Source organism: Pelophylax lessonae (assembly GCF_965119305.1).
Source record: "Pelophylax lessonae genome assembly, chromosome: 2".
NCBI classification, from domain to species: Eukaryota; Metazoa; Chordata; class Amphibia; order Anura; family Ranidae; genus Pelophylax; species Pelophylax lessonae.
The window spans coordinates 186742365-186761980 of record NC_138769.1 but is presented as its reverse complement, the minus strand read 5'-3'; the positions used below and the strand labels follow the sequence as shown (position 1 = coordinate 186761980).

General features: G+C 43.1%; 1 protein-coding gene across 2 annotated transcripts in view; it reads left to right on the top strand.

Moving 5' to 3' along the window:
* The window catches only part of DHRSX (dehydrogenase/reductase X-linked), a 766480-nt gene that overhangs the window by 349356 nt on the left and 397508 nt on the right, over positions 1–19616 (top strand). For both annotated transcript variants that reach the window (XM_082244855.1, XM_082244854.1), the window contains exon 3: positions 7449–7517. In XM_082244855.1, coding sequence (XP_082100981.1) covers positions 7449–7517 — 69 coding nt within the window. The remainder of the gene's footprint in view (positions 1–7448; positions 7518–19616) is intronic.

Genomic DNA, 19616 nt, shown 5'->3' with positions numbered 1-19616 from the left:
AAACATACTGGTAGGTTAAACTGCATCTGAATAACACTGGACCTAATTTTGTTCCTGCTTTGCCATGGGTAGTCATGAGGAGTAAAGAAGTACTTAATCCACTGAAAAATTGATGAACATTACCCCTTAAAAAGGTATACCTAGCATTTTTTTTAAGCAACTGGCAATGTTCAAATTGCAGTTCCCCATTGTGACTGATTATCATTGCTTATTCATTGTTTTAAACTGCTGAAAATATAGGTTACCTGTGTTTTTTTGTAAACCATTGATCGTTGCATTCTGTTTCAAATCTTATTAACCTAATTAGTTAACCCAATTTTTTACTTTTTATTTTTTTAAACACTACCCCTTCACCCAAAGCTGTTTTTTAATGTTTTTCATTCTTGCTTGTTTTATTTGCTTTCATACTGTTTCATTAAAAAAAAAAAACAGGGCAAATCACAAAATAGAAGTGACGCTTTTTTTTTTCTTCTTTTTTTGTAATGTAACTAAACATTTAATTGTTGGACTGTATTATTTACACATGATAGATATTAAAGGCCTATCTCCCTTGTCAACAGACGTCACAGACATCTTCCTTAATTGGAACCAGGTCTCTAGAGCAGTAGTTAGTGGCCGAATTACTAGACAGATGGGTTCATATCTGGCATCACCAAAGGACATATATTCAGTGTACAGTATATAATATACTTTTAACTGGAGGAAAGTTTAAAACTAACCTTATGTAGCGCATCCTCTAAGGAGTCGCAAGCAAACTGGCATCCCCTACCCTGCACAGTCAGGCACACCAAATCTTCACAGGCACACTTGAGTCATAGAACAGTCCGTGACCTTGTTGTTTTTTTTAAGGGTTAATAACTTGGTTAGGGATGGGAGATTACGGGATGCCTACTTGACTTCAGAACAAACTTCAGGGACAACTCTTCCTTTATACAGTCTCTATATACAGCTCTTCTTTCTCTAAAACTACCTTCCTTACAGAACCCAGCTGAAACACTGTGATTCACCCAACAGTCAATCAGTCAGGTGAAGCAATGGCCCTTTAAAGGCAGGAACCTGAGGCCCCTTAGTTGTGTAGCAGAACATCATTGTCCAGCTTGCATCACTCCTGTGGCTACTGATCCTAGCACCACCTCTTCAAGCACAACCAACCCACCTGTCTCCAGCTGCCCCTTTCACTAGCCCTCTAAGCTATCTTCTACCCACAGTCCTCCAGATTGACAGTCACCAGCCCACCCGGCTGACTCTCAGGAGATCACCCAGACATGCTGACCGGCTCCTGCTGTCCTCTTCTTGCTCCCATGCCTCCAGCAAAGCCTCCTCCTATGTGTTGAAGAAGGGACCCTCCCACACCCGAGCTCTGACCCAAGGTCACCCTCCCCCCCAGTCTAGGGGACACCGACAAGGGACACTGACAGCCCCCTTAGTACTCCATCTTCCACCCGACTCCCCCTGCTGGCATGATTCATTTTATGGCCTGCCCCTTTCCAGCCCCTTTTCGCTGGGGAATGGTCGAGGACCTCATAAATATGCATTGCAGCCCCTCCTTTCTCCCACCCTCCAGCTCTGGAAGTTTCTACTAAATCCAGGCCAGGGGACGTTGCCTGATGAGTCATCCAGCCCCTGAGTCTCTGAAACCTGACCCAGATTTACAGCCCAAGCTTGGCCCCCAGCCAAGCAAAAGTTTTCCTACACGAACAACTACAATAAGAGCCGGTTCACACTACCGCGACCAGAAAGTCGCCCCATGAAGGAGCGAATTTTTAGCGTGACTTTGAAGAGACTTGTTTAGAGACTTGGAAGAGACTTGGAAGAGACTTGTGCACTACTTTGAAGAGACTTAAATGATAGGCGACTTTGTCTGTGGGGAATGCCTGGCTAATCTTTTTCTTCTTCCTGGAAAGTCTGATAACAAGTCGCTTGAAATTAGATAAGGATCCGACTTAGGAGCGACTCCCATTGAAGTCTATGTGCACAAGTCGGATAGAGGTCGCCTTGAAGTAGTACAGGAACCTTTTCTGAAGTCGGAGCGACTTCAGTAGTGCATATTAAGACAGCTCTCATTCATTTACATTGAATTTGTGATGACAAGAGACTTGGGGCGACTTGAGGGCACACAAGTCGTGTCCCAAGTCGGAGTAGTGTGAACCGGCTCTTACACTACTTCTAGCACACACTAGAGGGTGCTACATTTAAAGTGTTATTTTACTGAAAGGGTAGTTGATAATTAAAATAGACTGAGGTGGTGAGTCAGTTAACAGTAAGTTTTTTCAAGCATGCAAGGGACAAACAGTAAGGGTCCTTTCACACGGCCGCTCCGTGTGTCCGCAAATCATCCCATCCGTTTGCGGATGATTTGCGGACATAATGTAAGTGAATGGCACTGCGGGTGTCAGCGGAATACCATCCGCTGACACCTGATTTTCCTCCTTTCAGTTCTGTTCCGTTTTTACGAATGGAACAGAACCCCATTTTTCCTTCCGTGTAAAAAACGGAAAGGAAGGAAAATCGGATGTCAGCGGTGTCATCCGCTGACATCCGCAGGGCCATATACTTACATTATGTTCGCATATCATCCGCAAACGGATGGGATGATATGCGGACACACGGAGCAGATGACAGAAATGTCATCCGCTCCGTGGAAAAAAAAAAAAAAGTCCCGCAGCGGACCTTTCACACGGAGCGGCCGTGTGAAAGGAGCCTAATACAAAAAAAGTTAACAAAAAATAAATAAATACAAAACATTTATAAAAAACAAAAAATGGGCAGACTCGATGGACGACTTGGTCTTTTTTTCAGCCATCATTTTTCTCTGTTTGTGTATTGATGAGAACGATAGAGACTGTGGATACTGGTGTGATTGGAGATGGGAACATGTTACAAATGTGGTTGGAGATGGCTGCAAAAGACTAAGAAGAACATGTTAATGCAGTAATAAACCCAAAAACAAGAACATATTATATTGCACCTCACCATTTCTTAGATGTTGTGAGTGCATTTGTTTTCTTTTTTCTAACTTTATCTGCACCTGGTGATCCTGCCAGTAACTTTGATATTCTTTAACGTCCTTGACAGGCCACGCTGTTCGGACAAAATAGCAGTTAGAGACAAACCATTTACCACTGACAGGAGTGCTTTCTTAGTTTTTATTGATTTATGTATACATTTTATCCCAAAAGAAAATAAAATAATTTGCTGGAACTGCTTAAAAAGTATTAGCTAGAGATTAGCTTCAATTTGTTAGTCAAGTCCATCTAAATCTGCTAGTCTACAACTACCCTCTCACCAGACTGACAATGCTGCTGTTCAAAGGTGTCTGCTTTACTACTTCCTCCAGAATGCAGTCATCCTAAGGCTCCTTTCACACACTCCGTTAGTTGGACGGAGTCCGTTTTTCTCAGCGGGGGATCGAGCCGCCGATCCCCCGCTGAGCAGCAGGAGGACAGCTGTGTCTCTGTGCTGTGTGCGGAGACACAGCTGTCAGTTCCCCATGCATCTCTATGGGGGAAATCGGATGGGAACGGACTGTCGGTCTGTTCTCATCCGATGCTATCCGATCCGCTGGACGGATGGAAAATAGAGTTTCCATCCATCCATATTAGACGGATCGGATCGGGTCGGATGTCAGCGGACATGTCTCCAAAAAAACGGACAGGCGGATCTGAACGGTCCGCGTGTATGAAAGGGGCCTAAGACAGGAAGTATGTTACTGGCTGGATCACCAGGTGAAAATAAAGGAACAAAAAGGCCTAAGAAAGAAAACAAATGGCTTCAGCACATCTAAGGATTGCTAAGCTGTTATATGTTACATTTTTGTTTTTTGGTTTAAAAACACTTTTTGACGTGACTGCTAAGGCCTCATGCACACTGGACGTTTTTACAGCTGCTGTTAGCAGCGTCAGACGTTTTTTTTTGCAGCTGCAGAACGCCCATCCATGTTATTCTATGGCCTCATGCACACATAGAGCTTTTAGGAGCTCCAAGTGGCATAGGCGTTTTACAGCTCCAAAAAAAACCCAGGAACTGTGGGTTCAGGAGCTCCAGCGTCAAGCTGCAAAAAACGTCTGACGCTGCTAAAGGCTCCATAAGGCTCCATAACGTTGCTTAACGTGCGTTAAGCCACGTTATACGTTTTTTTTCTTCCATTCAAAATCAATGGTTCCCTATGGGAGCCTATTGATTTGAATGGAAGTCACACCGCAGGTTGGATCAGGGTGATCCGACTTGCGGTGCGACCTGCACTGTGAGAATCTTGAGGGGGAACTTCACGCCAAAATGGGGAAAAAAACGGCGTGGGGTTCCCCCCCAGGTTCCAAACCAGGCCCTTCGGATCTGGTATGGAATTTGAGGGTAGCCCCGCGCCGAAATAACGGCGTGGGGTCCCCCCCAAAATCCATACCAGACCCTTATCCGAGCATGCAGTCTGGCATGCCAGGAAAGGGGAGGGGACGAGCGAGCGGCCCCACCCCCCCTGGATCATACCAGGCCACACGCCCTCAACATGGGGGGGGTGTGGGTGCTTTGGGGCAGGGGGGGCTCTGCACCCCGCACCTCAAAGCACCTTGCCCCCATGTTGATGAGGACAAGGGCCTCATCCCCACAACCCTGGCCGGTGGTTGTGGGGGTCTGCGGGCAGGGGGCTCATCGGAATCTGGAAGCCCCCTTTAACAAGGGGGCCCCCGATCCCGGACCCCCTCCCTATGTGAATGGGTATGGGGTACACTGTACCCCTACTCATTCACCCCATAAAATGAAGTGTATGGAAATAACGACAGGAGACGTTTTGGAAAATTTATTAAAAATCTTCATCCGGCTCTTGTCCTCTCCGGGGGTCTTCTCCTCTCCGAGGGTCTTCTGCTCTTTTGCTGTCCGCCCTTCTTGTCTTCTCCTCTCCGGGGTCTTCTGCTGTCTTCTGTTCTTTTGCTGTCCGCCCTTCTTGTCTTCTCCTCTCCGGGGGTCTTCTGCTGTCTTCTCCTCTCCGGGGGTCTTCTGCTGTCCGCCCTTCTGCTGTCCAATCTTCTTGTCTTCTCCTCTCCGGTCTTCTGCTCTTTTGCTGTCGGCTGTCCTTCTTCCTCCGGTCCTCCTCCTCCGACGTCTTCAGCGATTATGCCGGCCTCTGGTCTCTGCAGCTTATTATATAGCCATTAGGGGCGTGGTCGCCAGATGACGTCATCGGGAGACCACGCCCCCTTGTGTCACAGATGACGTCATCTGTGACACAAGGGGGCGTGGTCTCCCGATGACGTCATCTGGCGACCACGCCCCTAATGGCTATATAATAAGCTGCAGAGACCAGAGGCCGGCATAATCGCTGAAGACGTCGGAGGAGGAGGACCGGAGGAAGAAGGACAGCCGACAGCCGACAGCAAAAGAGCAGAAGACCGGAGAGGAGAAGACAAGAAGATTGGACAGCAGAAGGGCGGACAGCAGAAGACCCCCGGAGAGGAGAAGACAGCAGAAGACCCCCGGAGAGGAGAAGACAAGAAGGGTGGACAGCAAAAGAGCAGAAGACAGCAGAAGACCCCGGAGAGGAGACGACAAGAAGGGCGGACAGCAAAAGAGCAGAAGACAGCAGAAGACCCCGGAGAGGAGAAGACAAGAAGGGCGGACAGCAAAAGAGCAGAAGACCCTCGGAGAGGAGAAGACCCCCGGAGAGGACAAGAGCCGGATGAAGATTTTTAATAAATTTTCCAAAACGTCTCCTGTCGTTATTTCCATACACTGCATTTTATGGGGTGAATGAGTAGGGGTACAGTGTACCCCATACCCATTCACATAGGGAGGGGGTCCGGGATCGGGGGCCCCCTTGTTAAAGGGGGCTTCCAGATTCCGATGAGCCCCCTGCCCGCAGACCCCCACAACCACCGGCCAGGGTTGTGGGGATGAGGCCCTTGTCCTCATCAACATGGGGGCAAGGTGCTTTGAGGTGCGGGGTGCAGAGCCCCCCCTGCCCCAAAGCACCCACACCCCCCCCATGTTGAGGGCGTGTGGCCTGGTATGATCCAGGGGGGGTGGGGCCGCTCGCTCGTCCCCTCCCCTTTCCTGGCATGCCGGACTGCATGCTCGAATAAGGGTCTGGTATGGATTTTGGGGGGGACCCCACGCCGTTTTTTCGGCGCGGGGCTACCCTCAAATTCCATACCAGATCCGAAGGGCCTGGTTTGGAACCTGGGGGGGAACCCCACGCTGTTTTTTTCCCCATTTTGGCGTGGAGTTCCCCCTCAAGATTCTCACAGTGCAGGTCGCACCGCAAGTCGGATCACCCTGATCCGACCTGCGGTGTGACTTCCATTCAAATCAATAGGCTCCCATAGGGAACCATTGATTTTGAATGGAGGCAGAAAAAAACGCTGCTAACAGCTACTGTGGCCAAACGTGCAATAACGCTAGTAGAAAAAGCTACTGAAAGCACGTTTTTACAGCTGCTGTTTCCCGGCGTTATGTAAACAGCTTTGGAGCACGTTTTTATGACGCCCTGTGTGCATGGAGCCTAAAGATCACTGCCAGTATAGCCTTCTAACAGGTTAGTGCCCCCACATTTGCACTGCTTACATCCCCTTTAGCACTGAGGTGCCACAGGCTACACACCAAGGCTTTAGAGCAGTGGTTCTCAACTTTATTGGGATCATGCCCCAATATTAAAAAATAAATAAAATAAATGATACTCATATAATCAAAATATGGAATACAAAGTATGTATTGAAATGCAGGAGGACTCTAGATGGAGCTAGGGGTCACAGTGAGGGGATGGGGGTTTTGGAGGGAGTTGAGGCACTCTGTAGTGGACAAGGTTTCTTGAGGGAGCTGGGGGAAACTGTAGGGGGTGAGGTCTCTCCAGGATGTTGGGGACTTTGCAGAGGCACTGTGGGAGACTGTAGGGCCCTGCTGGGGCTTTAGGATACCGTTTGAATTTGGGGTCTTTAGGAAAACTTGAGGCTATGCAGCAAGCTAGGGGGCACTGCAGGAAACTGGGTGGCACTGTGGGTGCTGAGGGCTCTGGACAGATCTGGGGGCACTGTGTTAGGCTGAGGGGCACTGTGAGACAGTATGGGAGGTTAGTGGGCACTATGAGAGTTGGAATACACCGTGGGAGGTTAGAGTATCTGCATCTGGCTGGAAGCCCAGAAGGGTGGAGGATGCAGTCCAGCAGTGGGTCATAGTGATGGTCAGTGATGAGAACCACTGCTCTAGAGGGAGCATGAACTGATGTTTACAACTAGACATTCAAAAAAACTCCGTTCCTGTACTCTTACCCATTATTCAAACTACCAAAGCAATACATGACTGGGAGAGAAAAGAACTTTTCATACAGATCCTTGAACAGACAATATTATGTCCATAACACACATCAGGAATTACATTTATTTAAAGCATTACATAGAACTGTGCAACAGTTGTGACTATTTCATTGCAATTCAGTAAATAAACATTCAGTTCATCCATTACAGCAGGAAACAATGAAGCTGATGGCAATGAAGCGGTGAGACAAATACAACAAGACACCCTGAATGAGAAAGGTATGCATTTGTATGAACTCGCTAGCATGAAAGCATAGCAGCCAAAGGAGCACTAGCTGTATTAGTAATACTGTTTAGTGGACCATAAGGTTTAGCTGGCTGGGTAAGTCATAAATAAACATTTTAATCATTTTATATTTTGAAATTTATTTATTTGCATTTATTTTGTATAGCTTTTCTTTTAAAAATGATTTGCAAATGCATTAGCGGTACTACTGATACATCTGAGCCTCTTTAGATCGCGACTTTTGATAAACACACATGATTCATGAAAAACAGAGTAAAAACAACGTTAGAAAACAGATTAAACTGGGAAAGTAAAGCTAGAAAACATAGTCATTACTAAAGGGGGGGATTTTTATTTTTGCTCAATTGTCCTTGCTCTAGTTGTTATAAATCAGTAAAATGTTATATTAACATCATTTAAACGTAACCAAGGTACTTTTTTGATGGAGTAGAGAATGGTCAGAACCCCTGTTAGTTTTTTTTTTTTTTTTTTTAGCCACCTGTGGCCTATTTGGGAGACCTTCACTTTCCACCCTGCAGACACAACAGAAGGGGAGAGAATTTCTCTCCAAAGTGGGGAAAATACCCTCTTAGACAGTTGTCATCAGTGTTCCCAATGGGCATATGTTCTCTTTATTCCTATTCTGGTTACACATCAACATTTTGGATTCTCTTCACTTTCAGTTGCAGGGACAGTGGTCGAGAGGGTAAATCTCCCCAGCAGGGACACAGGCAGCAATACAAACTTGACAGGGGTTCTGCTCCTTCACCACTCTATGCATCATTAAAAATAAATATATTTTGTAGCTTATTAACACTAGGGTGGAGCCAGATGAGATGTCACCATGTACGGCATTTACTACTTATTGGGATTCGGAATCTCTGTAATTATTAGTGCTGTAGTACGTTGGCACATGTGAGTGTTTTAATCCTATATATTAAAATAGTTTTAACTGATATACACTATTGGAGTATTTTGGTTACTTTTCATATAAATCAATCCTTGGAAGAGTTGGGTACATGTAAAGTTGGAGGAGTCTGTGACAAAACCTGGAGGAGGGCATACTTGTGTTACTAAGCTCCGAGGTGTAACTAGAACCTTCAGGGCCCCGGTGCAAGAAACCATGAAGGGCCCCCTGGACCCCTGGCCGGGGCCCTTCCCTTCTAGCCTGGGGCTCTTCCAGCCGATCCTGGGGCCCTTTATTCTTTATACCCTTTATTACGGTCCTGCAGCAGGACCCTTTCATAAGTTCTGCAGTGGGCCCCCTTCCTGCCATTTTGGGGCCATCACGGTGGTGGAATGCCAGGGCCTGGTTGCAAGTGTGACCTTTGTGATCCTGGGAGTTCACCCACTGGTGTCAGTAGTTTTTATTTTTTGGTATTTTAATTTAATAAAATATTGTTTTATTATTTTATTTTTTTACAATGTCACTGACTATGACTCTGTCCATTCAGAAAAGGAAGGAGCTGGTAAATTACATATTTACCGACCACTTCCTGGTTCTCTAATGTGACACATCCCCTGTAGCAGCCAGCAGGAGAGGGAAGGGAGCACAGAAGGGGGGGGGGGGGGCAGGAGAGCACACAGGGGCCCAGAGACATCAGAACACAAGTGAACTGGATAGGAGGAGTGGCGGGGGGCAGCATACAGAGGAACCAATCTCCTCCATTTTCCTCCTGTGGTTGCAAGAGGAAAAAGGAGGACAGTGATTTCTCTACATGCTGCCCCCGCCGCCCCTCCTTATCCAAGTGTACAGGGGAGCCACACAGACCCCCTGGAGAATGGGGCCCGGTTGCAATTGCAACCCCTGCAACCCCTGTAGTTACGCCCCTGACTAAGCTGCATATTTCCATTTAAAGAGGAAGTAAACTTTCATCTTTAAATTTAACCTATAGGTAAGCCTATAATAAGACTTCAGTATAGGTAGTGTAATTAGTTTCTAAAGTTGCACAGTTTAGGAGATATTTACTGCACATGCAGCCAGTGACATCACTGGCGCATGCTCTCTGAAGTTTTGGCTACCCGTGCCGTTCCTTCAGAGCCCTGTGCCGCAGTGGCCATCGGCTCCCATGAACATGCGCCGCCCTCTGACGTCACCGTGGGTAAAATGCGATGCATACTAGCACAATATTCCTTTGTCTTGCGGGTAGGAAAAAAAAAGTGCAGAGGTTTGCAACAGTTTTAATCTTCTGGAGGGTTATTTGCCTCCTGTAAGCTCTTTGATGACACTGTGGTGATGTGTATTCACCGGCAGGATTGTGCTTACGAAGGAGAACACAGATGTTTTATTGGCAAATTGTGGGACTTTGATTTATGTCATGTAATTTTTTATTCACTTTATGTTAGTATGACGTAAACATCTTTTGTTGCAAAAAGTTCCTGTTTTAAAATCCCCCTAAAACATTTCAATGGGAATCAAATCAGGGCTTTGACAGTCTTTGGCAATCGATAGCTCTCTTTTTCTTCTTTTTGAGCTTTTCCTTGGTGTTTTTGCTAGTGTGCTTTGCATCATTATTGTGTTCCCAGATCAACTTAAACTTTTGAATAGATGGCCTAACATGCTCATGAAGTTTTGATATGATGTAGACTGCAAGCTCTCCAGGACTTAAAGCAGTAAAGCAACCCCAAAAAATATGATTTCCAGTAGCATTTATTACAGTTGCTATAAGGTTCTTCTCCTGAAATGCTGTCTTTAATTTGTAATGAACATGCCTACGGAAGGCCTACTGAAGGTATTCAGTGGTAAACAATCTTGTTCTAATTGTTTTTGAACAGCAAAAGCTTTTTCCTAACACAACTCCTAGGAAGGTTACAATTGTGCAATCTCTTTTTAATTGTAGATGTATGCTTTTTGACCCTGAATTCTCGGCAATAAAATGTTGGAGTTCTTGGGAGGCTCTTTTGGCATCAATTGGCCAGTTCTTGGGTTGGATTTGCTGGGCTGACTAGTACTAAAAAAGACAAAGTATCAGTTGTTTAAAATCTATGCCACAACTTTCTTTCTGGGACCCTTAGACAGTTTAATTTCTCTTGGCATGATGACACCACACATGTCAATAGGAAAGAGTTCACCGGGCCCTAAAAAAGTTAAGGATAGATTTCAACTGTATGTGTCCTAAGGTGGTTCTAATTAATAGCATCTAATCTGGAACACTAGATTTTAATTTCGGGGATTTAAGTAGTGTTAAATGTAGCGGTGTGCTTACTTATGTCAAATCTGCATTTTTATTCTGATTCATTTAGATAATTAAAATTAATACACCACATTTATTTTATGTGCAATTTACTCAAGTCCCGCAGCTCTATTTTTAAACACTATTTGAATCAAGATCTAATATTTGCCTTTTCAAATATATTATAAGTCATTGATTTGTATGGGGTATACATACTTTTTCACATCACTATATCTACAATCTGTTTTGCCTGCCAAAGCATTTTTATTCCTGTCCATCCAGTTCTGCAATTGTATGCAGCTCTGCCACAAAACACAGCCCTGTTTTGCAGGGGAAGATACCCAATTTTTTTTCTGCTGAAGTGTAGTAACGCTCACAGGTCCATAAAGACATGGATGAGAGAGTTTGGGGTAAAGGTACTTGACTGGCCTGCACAGAGTCCTGACTTCAACCCAATAGAACACTTTTGGGATGAATTAGAGGGGAAACGGTGAGCCAGACTTTCTCATCTAACATCAGTGCCTGACCTCACAAATGCGCTTCTGGAAGAATGGTCAAATATTCCCATAGACACACTCCTAAACCGTATGGACAGCCTTCCCAGAAGAGTTGAAGCTGGTATAGCTGCAAAGGGTGGGTTAACTCAATATTGAACGCTACAGACTAAGACTGGGATGCCATTAAAGTTCATGTGTGTAAAGGCAGGCGTCCCAATACTTTTGACAATATAGTGTATGTTGATAAAGGTATTTGATCTGTCTAGTACTAGGGGAATCAATGCTTGGTGACAGTTTACATCTCTAGATGCTCAACACTCCTAAAAAGATCTTAGTTATGGGAAGAGGAGGGATGGGGGACAAAAAAGGAGAAAAAACATGCTGTCATCACATTGAAGGCAGATTCAGTCATCACTCACCTGCATTTGTATCTGAGCAAGTAATGATCAGCAACGCAAATTAATACTTTGTAGAATAGAAGTTAGTACTAAAGGGATAAAAGATAAATAACTAATCTGGCAGATAATACTTTTGTGGACATGGAGCATTAGAGCCTACTGTATGAACACACATTAAAAGGGTACTGGAAGTTACTAGTTAAGTCTAATTTTAGTTCATTTGATTGATGTAATACCATGATTTAAACTATAATTTAGGTATAATTAATTTAATGACTAGCAAGGTGACCTTGTCTAAGCAAAGCAGTATTGGTTTTCAGTCTGCAAAATTTACAGTTTACCAAATTAATTTATTGACGTACAGTAGCTGTGGAAGCAGCAAGGTGTTTTTCAATTTTGCTTATTCATTCTTTCAACTATTCAGAAAAATATATAGCAAAAAGACAGCTACAACTTGCCCTACAGAGTAAATTGGTTTCATAGAACTTGGGCTCTGGGTAATGCACTGGTTTTTCAACCTTTCAGCATGATAGGGATAGTCCTAAGTCTCAGTATAAAATAAAATACAAGAAGAGAATGCTTCTAAATGCAATATATTGGTGCACCATAAATTATAAAAGTACTTTACAATAGTAAAGCGCAGTCTGCCAGAAGCCTAGGCAGGAGAGAGAAGCTGACATCTCCCATCCAGCGATGGAACTGGGTGGTACTAGTAGTCAATGCTGGAGCATGTAGATATACGACAAACAGGATCCACCACTCTTTCAGGTGCAGCACTAACCTCTTCTTCCAAGTAAAATACTTTATTCCAGCATGGATAGCGGTGACAACATGACAAAGTTGACGCGTTTCGGCTTTACGCCTTCCTCATTGGCTATGAGGAAGGTGTAAAGCCGAAACACATCAGCATTTGTCATGTTGTCACCGCTATCCATGTTGGAATAAAGTATTTTACTTGGAAGAAGACTTTTCGTGTGCCAGCTTCATTCATATAACATTTGGTTTGGACGTTCAGCCTCAGCACCGACACTTAGCTCTTTATCTTCCCACAGTGCGGTGGAGCTAGGGTGAGTTACTGTTTTTGCAGCACTAACCTCCTTCTTTGTCAAACCTGAGGAGTCCCCTCCGAAGTTATATACGCTATCTCATAAAACAGGGCTTCCTGACAACACATGGTCATTGCGAAACGCATTGAGGCTAGTGGAGTAAGGTCCCTCTACTTCCAGTTCCCAACCCACATTGAAATCGAGGCTTGACACGCATGGCGGCTCCATTGAACGGAGCGGCGGTTACACAGGCTTTTGTGGATAGCTGGACAGACTTAGTGGCGGTCTGAGGGCGCTTCAAAATATGAGTGTAATATTTGATCATTAGTTTGAAATAAAGCAGATGGGATATTGCACAATAATGGCTTTTGTTTAATTACGAGTGCATGAGAAGGGAGCCGATTGAACCAAACAAGAAATCTGTGGATAGACCTGGGATCGCTACAGTATCTCACAAAAGTGAGTACACCCCTCACATTTTTAGAAATATTTTATTATATCTTTTCATGTGACAACACTGAAGAAATTACACTTTGCTACAAAGTAGTGAGTGTACAGCTTTAATAACAGTGTAAATGTGCTGTCCCCTCAAAATAACTCAACACACTACATACTTGGCCCCTTAGTTCCAGTGAAGGGAACTATTATGGCGTCAGCATACCAAGACATTTTGGATAATTTCATGCTCTCAAGCATGGTCCATAAAGATATGGATGAGCGAGTTTGGGGTGACAGAACTTGGTTGGCCTGCACAGAGTCCTGACCTCAACCCGATAGAACACCTTTGGGGTAAATTAGAGTGCAGACTGCGATCCAGGCCTTCTTGTCCAACATCAGTGCCTGACCTCACAAATGCACTTCTGGAAGAATGGTCAAACATTCCCATAGACACACTCCTAAACCTTGTGGACAGCCTTCCCAGAAGAGTTGAAGCTGGTATAGCTGCAAAGGGTGGACCAACTCAATATTGAACCCTACAGACTGGGATGCCATTAAAGTTCATGTGCGTGTAAAGGCAGGTGTACCAATACTTCTGACAATATAGTGTATTTGATTTATTTTTATTTTTTTACTGTGGGTATTTGTAAATCACAGAGATGATCTAATCATGTGGGTTTTATACTCATTGCACCTCTCTGTGTGCAAGGTAAAGTTATAGCTGAAGCTAGCAGGTTTATTTGTAAATTACCCTCAAGTAATCACCATAATTGGTTCACAACAATCACTAGTGTAGACCAGTGGCTGTCAGTTAAAGCATGGTCACAGAACTTGGATTGCCCACTGATGTCTAAAGTTCAAAGGCAATATGAAAATATACCGTATATACTCGAGTATAAGCCGACCCGAGTATAAGCCTAGGGTGAGAATGCAGGGTGGCGGGCATGGTACAGGACAATGCAGGGTGGCAGGCATGGTACAGGAGAATGCAGTGTGGCAGGCATGGTACAGGAGAATGCAGGGTGGCGGACATGGTACAGGAGAATGCAGGGTGGCTGGCATGGTACAGGAGAATGCAGGGTGGCAGGCATGGTACAGGAGAATGCAGGGTGGCTGGCATGGTACAGGAGAATGCAGTGTGACTGGAATGGTACAGGAGAATTCAGGGCGACAAGCATGGTGTCAAGATGAATATATATCGAGGACTCTTAAAGACTTTTATATTATGTATTCATGTATCAGTATAGCAGTCTAGAGTCCCCTTTTAATCCCTGAATATATTTAAACATCATAGTTTTAGAAATTCAGTCTTTAGTCTAATTATGTTGTCTTTATTATGAATATGTGTCAACTATAACATGAGATGTCTGGCCAAGAGAACTTCCCTAACTTTCCGGAATAACAGATAAACAAATATATATTGGCTTAGATAATGATAGTTCCAGTAACCGGCCATTAATTGCATATTATCCATCATTTTTAATTGTCATACACCCTTCCTGCTCCTAGAGCAAGATGACCAAGAACTTTGCTAAATAATCAACAAAGGCTGTATTATGGGTGTTATTGAAATATTGTGTAATCTTGTATGACTATGTTTTTGGACCTATGCCCGCCATAGGTTTTACTGTGATAAATCTCTATAAAAGCATGTATCAAAAATGTATAAGGCATCACATTCTCTATTTCTGTATGAGATGTGGTCCTTGCGCAAGTAATCTCAGTAAAGCTTACCTGAACAGATGCAAACCTGATTGGCGTAGATTATTTCATGGCTCAAGCTTAACATGAACTTAACATGGTACAAGAGGATGCGGGGTTGCGGGCATACTAGCGCGGCTGTGTTTCACTTACCTGTTCCAGAGGCTCCTTCATTTTAAAAATGGCGCCGCCCGGGGCCGACACGTCATTGCACACGCGCTGCCACTGCTCGGGAAAGCTGGTATACGTTCGACTATTCCCGGCCTGTCCCGAGCGGTGGCAGCGCATGCGCGGTGACATGTATATGCCGGGCGGCGCCATTTTTAAATCTTAAACACGTCGGAGCGGCCGGGAACTTTTTTTTTTTGTTGACTCGAGTATAAGCCGAGGGGGACGTTTTCAGCACAAAAAAATGTGCTGAAAAACTCGACTTATACTCGAGTATATACGGTAAGCAGAAGGACAAATGGAATGCAATGTATTTTTGCTGCAGGGACAATAATTAGAGAGTCAATTACTTTTTCTTATTAAAAATATATATAACCTCTCTACGCATGTTCACTTGATACCGGATATAGGCACAGTCTCTCTTTGATTCCTTCTATTCTCTTTTACTAATACCTGCTCTTCTTATTATTAGTTGTGTTAAAAGCTCTTATTCTGCATATTGACTACCCCAAGTTATGTACCTTCATTGCACCAGTTGGCTGATTGCCGCATGTTTATTCCCCTAGAACGCATTGTTGACTCGATGTATTAATACATAAAACCAATAGAATGTTTGAAACTTAAAAATATATATAATATTTAATCCTTGAGTTGTTGTGTATAGTAGGATGAATGATAAGTAGGATGAAAAGGATAAGTATTTAGTAAGTCCCCTAAATCCTAAACAAGCAGGAAACTTGTGCAGTTTTGTTCAAAAAGTAATATTTATTTAGGTCTGGATTACCTTTCACAACCTAGACAAGCGCATACAGCCTAGTTGGTATATGATAATGTGATTGTTGTTTGTAATTCAGTTTTCTATACTTAGAAGACACAGACGTGTGTCTATAGCTTTAGTATTCCATTCAAACTTGCCTGGTCCCTTGTGATGCATTACTATATGCATTTTCACATATGGCATTTCACACATTAATGTACGTTGCGTTGTTTAGGATGGGCTGCCTACACAATAGGAACAGATCAAAAACCGGACCTGCATCTTTTGTTTGTTAATGTAGCGCACCAGAGCATGTGTGATGCACTGTAGTGTGGGTCAGTCGGCACTTACTGCAATGACTGGGTGCTACTCTAAATGAATGGTACTGTGGCACAATGCTCAGAACACTGCCTGTAGTGATATTACGTGGTAAAACAGTTATTATACTGCAAAGCATACAAAAGAACCACTGGTAAGGGAGCTCTTTTAGCTGAAAGCTATCCATTAGGACATACTGGTTATCTTTAAACCATTCAAAATGTTTTATGTATATAATATATGGTTTTCCTTTATGCTGTTTTTTTTTTTGTATTAAATGATAGTCAAAGGATGCATGTTCTTGTGCTGTTTCAAAGCTATTTAAGTCATTTTAGCCTTTCACAGAGTTGTTTTGTGGTGAATTAAAGCAGGCTTATGTAGTTATGGCACAAATGATTTTTTGTTCCAGCTGTCATTAGGAGGTATTCAATACATTTATACATCAACTCCCATGCAGTATGAAAGGAGCCTACATAGATAGTATTGCGGCCTCATTATAGTGCATGGGACATACACATATATAAATAGTCTTCCAATGTAAAAATGACTAGTGATTGCTTGAAATGAATTGCTCTTTTAAAATGGAGAAAAATGCAAATGGTTTGAGAAGCCTAACAATGACTTGATTGGAAGCAGCTCACTGAGCCAGCTCAGATGTTGATAAAGAATGTTGCTGTGTATATGGTGATAAACATGCAGTTGTTTATATCATTCATAGCGCTTTTCAGTTCCTCTAATCTTTCCTCATAGCTGAGTTCCTTCATGCCTCTTATCAGTTTGGTTGCCCTTCTCTGCACATTCTCCAATTCCCTGATATCTTTTTTGTGAACTGGTGCTCAAAACTGAACTGCATATTCCAGATGAGGTCTTACTAATGATTTGTACAGGGGCAAAATTATATCTCTCTCTCTGCAGTCCATGCCTCTCTTAATACGAGAAAGGACTTTGCTCGCTTTGGAAACTGCAGCCAGGCATCGCATGCTATTATTAAGCTTATGATCTACCAAAACCCTCAGGACCTTCTCCACTATGGATTCCCCCAGTTGTACTCCCCCCTAGTATGTATGATGCTATTTATCAACATTAAAACCTAATTTGCCACATAGTTGCCCAATGAAACAGTGCATTGAGGTCGGCTTTTAAGTTGGAGACCTCTTGTAGAAGTTATTCCACTGCATAGCTTGGTGTTATCTGCAAAGACTGAAATGGTACTGTTATTTCCAGAATCTATATAATTTAAAAAAAAATTAAAAGTAAGGGTCCCAACACTAACTCTTGGGGTACACTATTGATAACCTTGGACCAGTCAGAGTAAGAATCATTAACCACCACTTTCTGAAACCACTAGTCTCTTTCTTTTAGCCAGTTTTCTATCCATTTACAAACTGATCTTTCCAAGCCTGTAGACTTTACTTTACACATTAGCCGTTTGTGGGGAACTGTGTCAAACCCTTTTTGTAAAATCCAAGTATACTATGTTCATAGCCACCACTCTGTCCAAGGTTTTACTTACCTCTTCATATAAAAAAAAATCAGGTTTGTTTGACAACTTCTGTCTTTCATGAATCCATGCTGTCTGTTATTTAAAATATTTTTTTCCAGCAAGAACTCAACTATGTGGTCTTTTATTAAACTCTCCAGTATCTTCCCAATTATAGAAGTTAAACTAATGGGTCTATAGTACTTGATAAAGACTTTGATCCCTTTTAAAACATAGGCACCACATTGGCCCTACGCCAATCCAGTGGTACTATTTCAGTCATTATTTAGTCATCCACCTTTATTCTGTGTAAATATTTATTAACCATATACCTTTTAAGCCATTGTGGATAATTTGAGGCTGTGTCTATACCATCCCCATTATAGTAATGAGCTCTCTCATGCTCCTTTGTATACAAAGAGCTGAAGAAAATATTTTATAAATTTGCCTTCTCTTTGTCCCCAGTCACCCACTCCAGATTATTTTGTAAAGGGCCTACATGCTTAGACCTGACCTTTTTACTATTAATATATTTGAAGAATTTTTCGGGGTTTGTCCTACTATCTTTTGCAATCTGTCGTTCAATTAGAATTTTTGTGTCCATTATTTCCTTTTTACATATTTTATTATATTTTTGTAACATTTAAACTATGATAGTGTTCCCTCATTTTTATATTTTTTAAAAGCTCTTTTCTTATAATTTATAGCTTTTTTTTAACTTTGGCTGTGAGCCACATAGGTTTTATTTTTAGCCTTTTAAACTTATTGCCCGTGGGAATATACTTTGCAGCAAGTTTTCTTACAGTCTTTTTGAAGAATTCCAATTTCTGTTTTGTGTTCATCAATGCCAATATTCCCTCCCAGTCAACGTCTTGGAGAGCAGCACTCATGCTTGTAAAATTTGCTCTCTTAAACCTAAGTGTTTTTATATTGCCCGTATGCATCTGTTGCTTACAGCTAATATTAAATGAAATTATGTTATGGTCATTGCTACCCAGATGTTCTTTTATATGAATATTGGTTATAAGTTCTGCATGGTTTGAGATTACCGGGTCCAGCAGAGCATCATTCCTAGTCGGCGCCTCAATAAACTGCACCATAAAATAGTCTTGTAATAGGTTTATACATTTTTGCCCTTTAACTGTTCCAGCAGTGCCATTACTCCAGTCAATTTCTGGGTAGTTAAAATCCCCCATTATTATCACTGTCCTTGCCTTCGCAGCCCTTTCTATCTGTGCAAGGAGCTGAGTCGCCACCTCCTCATTAACACTGGGAGGTCTATAACAAACTCCAATGATATCCTTTGTATTACGCACATCCATGTACATTTCCACCCATACTGCTTTAGACTCATCACACTCTCCATCAACTAGTTCCTCTTTCACATTCACCTTGAGATTACTTCTCACATAGAGACAGGCACCAACCCCCCCCCCCCCCCCCGTTTTACCCTGTCTTTCCGAAAGCGAGCATAGCCAGAAATAATATTAGCCCAGTCGTGTGAAGAGTGAAGCTAGGATTCAGCAATACCAATAAATCATAGTTCTGCTCCTGCACCAGGGCTTCCAACTCTTCTATTTTGCTTGGCAGACTTCTGGCATTGGTGAACAAACACTTTAATTTATTGTAACATTTTGCTCCCAATTTCCAATGATTGTTTGTAACATGGGAACCTTCTTATCCTCTGCCATAGTTCTGCCCACCCACCCAACAATAGGGGCTGACCCCTGTCTGACCTGTCTGCCCTCTTATAATTTAATTCACTCTCCTACCTCAATCCTAGTTTAAATACTCTCCAACCTTCCCATAAACCTCTCCCCCAGCACAGCAGTATGGTATACATGATTAATTTTACCTTGCACCTTTCCATATTTTGCAGGCATTGCCTTTGTTTAATAAATAAAAGTCATTGCCTTTATTTATTTAAAAGCGAAGTTTTAAAACCATACTTAGGTGGATGCAGCATCGGTCTGATGCTGCATCCGTCCCCCGCTGGCTTTAAGACTGAGAACCGAGCGATCAAAGGCCACTGTTCCTTTGTTCTCAGTGCTCAGTGAGCAGAGAGGGGGTGGGAGCAGCCTGCTCAGGCTCTTATTGGCTCGCTGACTCTGCTGCC